Raw genomic sequence first — 7,166 nt, 5'->3', positions numbered from 1 at the left:
CCAGACCCACAACCGCCTCCTTCCCTCACACCCCAGACCCACAACCGCCTCCTTCCCTCGCAGCTCGGCCCCACAACCCTCCCCGTCCCTCACAGCCCGGCCCCGCAGCCCTCTCCGTCCCTCGCAGCCCGCCCCTCACAAACCGCCCCGTCCCTCCGGGCCCGCCCCGGCTCGGCCGCGCTGTGGGGAAGGGGCGGTGCGGGGCGGGAAGGGGCCGGCCCGGCGGGGCAGGGCCATCGCGGGCCGGCGCGGCGGAGGGCGCAGGTAGCGCTGCCGGCGGAGCGCGCAGGGCCGGGCAGGGCCGGTCCGCGGGGGCCGGCGGGGCCATGGGGAAGGTGCAGCTCTTCGAGATCCGCCTGGGCGACAGCCGCGTCGTGTACGGCCCCGGCGAGCCGCTGGCGGGCACCGTCACCGTGCGGCTCTCGGGCTCGCTGCAGTACCGAGGTGAGCCCGCGGCCTGCCCGCCGCTCCCCGCACGGGGTGTCCCCGGGGCCGCGGGGGGCCGGGCCGGGTCCCGGGGGGCTGGTGGCGGGGCGGGGGGTGCGCGGAGGAGCCGGTTCTCCGGCGCTGGGGAGCGGGCGCTGCGGGCAGGGGAGCGGCAGCAGCAACCTGCTGAATTATTTCCTCCCTGCTTCCTCGTACTTTGTGCTCCCATCCCATAACCAAGCAGCCACCCGCCCCTAAAACCCCGACAGACCCTGGGGGTGAGGGCTTGTTTCACAGCAGCCTCGCAAGCCGGCGCTGCCCCGGTTAGTGGCACCAGGAGGCGGCCGGAGGAGCCGGGCTCCGTGTCCAGCCTCCCCCGGCGCCCTGCGGCCTCCCTGGGCTGCGGCATCGCGGTGCCAGCGGTCCCTCAACAGCGGGCCCCTGCGCTGGAGTGTGTGATCTGTATGGCAGGGCCGGGGGGGCGATAGGGGACGATGCCCCAGCGGGGACGGTGCCCTGTGCCATGCCCCAGCAGGAAGGGTGCCCGCCCGTTCGCAGCCACAGTCCACGGCAAGCATCCGCTCCATTCCATCTGGAATGGGCTTGAGCGTTCTGACTTGTGGAAGTACCGGTTTGGAGGCGTCCAGGCTGTGCCTCTGGTCCTGTGTGTGCTGGGGAGAGGGTGCCCGCGGTGGGGCAGGCAGCAGCAGCCCCCACTGTGCTCATGGTGCAGGAGGTGTCGGGGTCGTTCCAGGTGAGCCCCGGACCCCCTCGGTGGCTGTTGCTGTCCCTCGGGGCAGAGGGACAGGGATGGGCTGGGGGGTGATGAGCAGCTGGTTCAGGCCTTCCAAACCAGGAACTTTGCTCCCCCAGCCTGGAGAAGTCATTTGCATTACAAGTTAGTTGTTGTGCTCAGTGCTGTGGAAATGCAGGCCGATTTGCTGTTTTCCCTGAGGTTGTCTTGCTTCTGCCTTTATAACAAATTATTATGGGGAAGAAAGACCAAAGAATGTGAAATGCAAAATCTCTCTTGAACAGAGACGCCAGCCTGGATGATGGTGCCTGTGCTTGTCTATGTCTTGCTTTTGTGAGCACCATTCCCAGTTGTCTGCGAGAGCTTTTTGGAAGCTTCCCGAGGAAAACAGGGTCCTGGACAAGTGCAGACTTGTAGCCTGTTCAACTCCTGTTGGAGCGAAACAGTTGCATGTTTCGGAGGGTACTCCCAAACCTACTTCTTCCCAGCAAAGATGTTAACAAAGTGTGGCTGACTTCCATCCTCAGCCCATCCCGTTCACTTCCACGCCTGTTCCTGAAGGCGCCTCTTGGGCAAGACGAGTGTTTGGCTTCCGAGGGCTTGGTTATGCTGGCCGTGGTTCCACCTTGCTGTTGCCTCTATGACTCCCATCTTGGAGAGGAACTGCGTGTTCTCCTTCACACCAGATCTCTTTTGCTTCCCGGTGTGCTGCAGCTGGTTGTGGTGGGGCAGGAGGAATGTGTCTCTTTGTTCTGGACCTTCTTTCTGCTTCCTCATTGCTTTGACCCTGTGAAACGTTGGAGCCCAGTGTAAGGATTGGTCCTGAAGCCAGGAGGGGGTTTGCTGTTGGTGTTTGGTTTTGGTAAGAGGCAGGGGCAGCTGAGCAGGGCTCTAGGAATGCTGGCAGAAGCGTCCAGCTGGAATCCAAGGTGGGCTGTGTGTGGTTGTTCCTTTTGCTTCTGTGCAGAGGTGACCTGAGTGGTTGTTTTGGGCTGAGATCCCTGTACATTGGTTCATCAGCTGGGGCGGAAACTTCCTGTAACTGATATGTGGATCTACCCAAATAAGTCACATTGGGCTGGGACACCAGCATCTGCAGAGCTCTTTGCTCTTTGCTACCTCTCCTGCTGCTCCGTATCTTACAGTCTCTGGTGTTTAATCCCTCCACACTGGGGCTGGGGATCTCCCAGATGGGCACCCTCTTCCTGCTGGCTGAGGGAAATGCCTCACCCTCGGAGGAGGAGGAGTCTCATGTAGCTGCTGAAACATCCTTCTTGGTGTGACAGCAGGCAGCTACCTGCTGGCAAGAGGTCTTAAAGGGGCTGCTCAGCCCTGTTGAGAGCTCCATGGGCTCAGCGCAAAGGAATCAAACAACCCTGATGTGCTGTGGCTTTCTGGTGGAGTGTGGGGAGAGGTGGGTGGCATCCACTTGTCTTATCTAGTATGTACACCTACACCTTCTGTGATCAGCTATCACTTTTCAGACTAAGAAACAGCTCCCAGGAGGAGACACCAAGTCCTCCCCCATTGCAGGTCTGGCCCCCAGCACTGAGGCTTGGTGCTTTCCATTGCCTGCGCTGGACCAGTCCGTGTGGTGGCTTCTCTCAGCGTTGTGGCTTTTTGAGATCACAGATGCAAACAAGTCTGTAGACGAGTGCTTCACACGGTAACTCCTTTGATGGCTCTTGAAAATTGCACCTTCTGAAAGGCAGACAGTACAAACAAAGCTCTGTTCTGCCTTGCTAAACACACTGGAAATCTTGGGTCATAGGAAAACCTCACTGGAGACGCACCTTTCAGGATCACAAGCACTCCCACCTACGCTGGCTTCCGTGCCAGCCCTGCTGACTAGCAGGCAAGGCTGCTCAGCAGCACACCTTCTGCAGCTGACCTTGGAGCAGCATCACAAGTGGCCTGTGGTGACCCAGCAGACCTTCTGGGGAGGCACACTTGGCTGTGCCAGGGTGCAGGTCCTTCCCGGAGAGCTTGTGAGCCTCAGGGGAGGGCGCTAATGGGAGGGCAGAATTCCTCATGTTGTGCCTGGCTCGCTGGGTAACTCATCAAACGCGGGTGCACGAAGAATAATTAATCCAAACAGGAAGCTGGCACTGGGACAGCTGGAGATGGAGGTAATTTGGGGGGAGGAAGGGAGGGAGGAGGGAGATAAGCGTGCTCAGAGCAGGGCCAGCAGCCCTGGCCGCTGGCGGGAGTGTGCTGGAACAAAGGCTTGAGCTGCTTGGGGGTGCTGGAGCGCTTTCCTCTCGGCTCTGTGGCTTCCAGGGCCAGTGCAGATTATTCCAGCCCCACTGCCAGGCTCTCGTGTCCGGAAGTGTAATGGGAAAGCACCAGCCCTCTCCTGTGTCACTGGGTAAAATAAACGGCAAGTGCCTTCCGGAGCAGGTTTCAGCACTTTGCTGTTCTCTGGTATTTAGCTTTTCAAGTTTATGCCACGATGACTTGACTTTGCAAATCATTCCCTTGACCTACAAAGCTCCCGACACAAGTACTGATGTCTGTTCATGCTCTAGAAGTACCCGGGTATCTCATTCCCTCTGCAGAGCAGAGTGCCGGTGAATCCTGATTTCCTTCTCTCTTCTTCAGTGTAGTAAACATCCTCACTTCTCACGTGGAGAACTGAGAAAGCTGGTGGTGACAAGGGGGTTGAAAAGCAGGTGACTCGAATCCTAAGGCATGAGCCCAAAGTAAAAGATTACCTCTGTTTCCCTAGAAGGGCAGTAGGGAGAAGTTTGGGGTTGGTTCACATGCACGGTGGGTCAGATGTGCGTGTAACCTGTGCCCATCCTGAGGGGAAGAGGTGACACCGAAAGACACTGTTGGCCACAATCCTCTCTAAAATTTGACTTGATACAGAGGAAAATACTGTTCCAGCAGAAGGGCTGTGGCTTGGGCTGCTTGGGAAAGCAATGTGAAAGGATGGATTCAGTCCCTGTTAGGCTGAAGCTTGCTCTATCCCAGGTCAGAAGTCTGCCTTCTGTAAAGGTGGGTTTGACATTGCTGTGCTCATCTGGACATCACTGGGGCAGGAGGGACCCCACAGCTGGTCTCTTCTCTGGGTGCTGCATGGCAAGGGAGCAGTGCCTGCAGTGCAGAGCTGATCAGGGCCCAAAGGGTTCAGCAGGCAGGAGCAGACCCAAAGCTGTCCCTATCCTTGGGAACGCTGGCAGTGCCTGGTGAGGTCCTCCAGCCGTCTGGCATTCCCTGGCAGCGGTGGGTGCCGGGATGAGGCTGGTGCTGATGCACAGGAATGCTCGTGTATTCTGCAGCATCTCCCGGGCAGGCTGGATGGCTCCTGCTGCAGGGGAAGTGGATTAACTTTCTTTTCTCATTGTCTGGAGCGAGACAGCAGGGAGCTGTGTGGCCAAGTCTGAGGCTGGGGAACAAAAGAGGGATTTCTGCTTTCCTGGCTGGCTTGCTGCTAGAGCTCCAAGTCCTCTGGAGTCAATAACTAATCACGAGATTGTTTTGTGTCTCCTGTCTCTGCAGTGTGTGCCTCTCTCTGCTGCTCCCCCACTTGTACACCACTTGTGCTCATCCAGAAACCTCTTGTTTGCTGCTTTTTGTGGCCAGGAGACATGCTGCGGCCTCACATCTCTTGTTTAATACAATGGGAGAACAAGTGGAGCAGAGTTGTCTGTCTGATTTGCTTCCAAGTGTGACAAATGGGGTGTGAGTGCTTATCCCTTCCATGGAGCAGCTCAGAGCTGTCGGAGACGTAGGTTGTCTTTCAGGGCTGGAGTCAGGTAGGCAGCAGGGAGGCTCCTTGGCTGGGAGGATGAAGTCTGTGTGTTTCCATCCCTCTCCTCTGGAGGCAAGTCCCCATCCCTAACATGGCCCCACAGGCAGGGCTGGGCGAGCTGGAGCAGCCAGGGAAGGTGATGGTTGGGGCAACCCCTCTGCCAAGGGAGGTGTGGGTACGTGGATGGGCATGTCCTGCTCTGGTGTGTCAGGGAATACCTATTGCTGAAAGTCATTCTTGGGAAAGAGGAGGACATGTAAAAGACACATAGCTGTCACTTGACTTGGTGAAGTCTTGGCCAGGAAGAGCAGGATGGACATGGACACTGTCCTCTGCTGTCTGGAGAAGAGAATGCTCAGGCTCTTCCAAAAGAAGGTTAGTGGGTGAGTTGGGTTGTGCTGCAAGGCTGCTATAGGCAGCCTCTATAGGAAAGTGCTCTGCTTGGCATTGGGGCAGGTCTTTCCTCCTCCTGCTCAGGGCAGCTGCTCCTGAGTCAGCCTGGTGAACACACCAGGGGCTGGGTTTTAGTTTGGTGCCTGTTTTCTTGAGGGCTGATTGCCCAGATAGCCAACCTACAGCCTTTAGGCTACTGTTGTGACCTCTGAAGTCTGGCAATAGGGATTGCTGCGGAAGTTAATTACCTCTTTGTGCTGCTCTTAAAACCTGTCACTCTTCAAATCTCTTGTGTAGAAGAGCAGACTGCTTAGGAGAGGAGAAAATGAGAGAGGACCAGAGTGCTGCCAGTCAGCAGGATTTTTCCCTTATGCACAGTTGTTCCTGTGTGTGCTCTGAGTCCCTGGGTCATGTCCAGGATCTGATACAGGAGGTGAGATGGCTTCAGACCACAGAGGTGGGCAGGCTTCTGTCTCCTTGTGATGGCTTTTGAACAGCAACTCTACAAGCCCAAATTCCTCCTGATGGCCAGTTAAAATGAGCTAATGGGGTGCCGGTGTCAAGTGGAGAGCATATAGGGTGTTGTGAGGGTGGATGCTGCTTTTGACCCCCTTGGCAAAATGAGGGTGTCAGGCTGAGTGCCAGCCTAGGATTGTTTGGAGACCTAGTTTGAAAACACCCTGACCTCTGAGCACCTTAATCTTGATTAAAAACCAGATCTTACCAGATATCTGCAGCAAAAAGGCTGTTTCCAAGAAGCATGAATCATTTCTGGAGCACTAATGCTTGTAACTTCCAATCCTTTGTTCTTGCTGAGGAGCTGTGCTCTCGGTCGTTCCGGCTCCAGCAGCTCTGGCCAGAGGTAACAGCTTGCTTGTCCATCCCTCCTGAGCTGAATCCCAAATGCTTCCTGCAGTAAGACTTCAATAAAATTGGCTCGGAAGGCAACATTCCAGGGAGGAAAGCTCAGTGTGTGGGTATCGGGTGGTGCTGCTTTGATGGGGAGTGTCGACATATGACTGAATGTCAGGTCTGGGGGTTTAGCTCTTGGTCCCAAATGCTTCATTTTCTATCTGCTCAGGCCTCTGCAGGTGTCCAGCCTGACCATGAAGAGTGTCTGGTAGTACTCCTAGCATGGCAGGGATTCGTTATCTGTCTGCTGCTCTGGTAATAACAAGAACATAAGTTGTCTTTCCAAACTGATGATCTTGCTATAAATAGAAAATCCAGCTGCTTGTATTGAATGGCATCAGAGAAAATCATAGGAGCAGCTCTAATGCAGAATGAAGTGGATTCTAGCTGCTTTCTTTGAAGATGCTGGGACAGAGGGGTTTCTTGACAACTGAGATGTGTGAAAGCAACGCTCGAGAGCTTGATGTGGCATCTTCAGGGGAGAGCAAGTGAGGGGATGTGGCTGGGTTCTCCCATTGTGCTGTGCCACACTGCACCTCCTGCCTCCCCACTGGAGAAGCTGGTACACAGACTAGAAGAGGAGTCACTAAATGCAGGGTGGTTTTACTGCTTATAAATAAGGCTCCTAAGGAAAAGACACTTGAAACCTCCCCTGCTAGGAGGGGCGAGCTGGCTCTGCGCTCGTGCTTGGGGGCTGCAGCAGCATTAAATCATTTGGAGGTGTCTCAGCAAATTCTAGCTGCTGACTTGCGAGTTCAGCAGGGTGATGGGCCTCAGTGCAGCTATGCACAGTTGCTTGTCCCCTGTGCTCTTGTGTCCTCCCCTCACATGCAGGCTCTGACCCCTCACATCAGAACTGTTGTTTCCGGAATGCTTGAGGACTCCTGAAACTGCTGCTTTAGTCCTTGGTGCCTTGGAGATGGA

At 56.0% G+C, this 7,166-nt stretch overlaps 1 protein-coding gene across 1 annotated transcript in view; it reads left to right on the top strand.

The window, feature by feature from the left end:
• Nucleotides 1-227: 227 nt before the first annotated feature.
• The window catches only part of ARRDC1 (arrestin domain containing 1), a 35,938-nt gene continuing 28,999 nt past the window's right edge, over nucleotides 228-7,166 (top strand). Inside the window, exon 1 of the mRNA XM_065695537.1 lies at nucleotides 228-444. Coding sequence (XP_065551609.1) covers nucleotides 327-444 — 118 coding nt within the window. The 5' untranslated portion in view covers nucleotides 228-326. The remainder of the gene's footprint in view (nucleotides 445-7,166) is intronic.

This window comes from Lathamus discolor, chromosome 15, assembly GCF_037157495.1.
Source record: "Lathamus discolor isolate bLatDis1 chromosome 15, bLatDis1.hap1, whole genome shotgun sequence".
Classification (NCBI taxonomy): Eukaryota; Metazoa; Chordata; class Aves; order Psittaciformes; family Psittacidae; genus Lathamus; species Lathamus discolor.
Note: the sequence above shows the minus strand (reverse complement) of the source record. Positions and strands in the feature narration are given on the sequence as shown.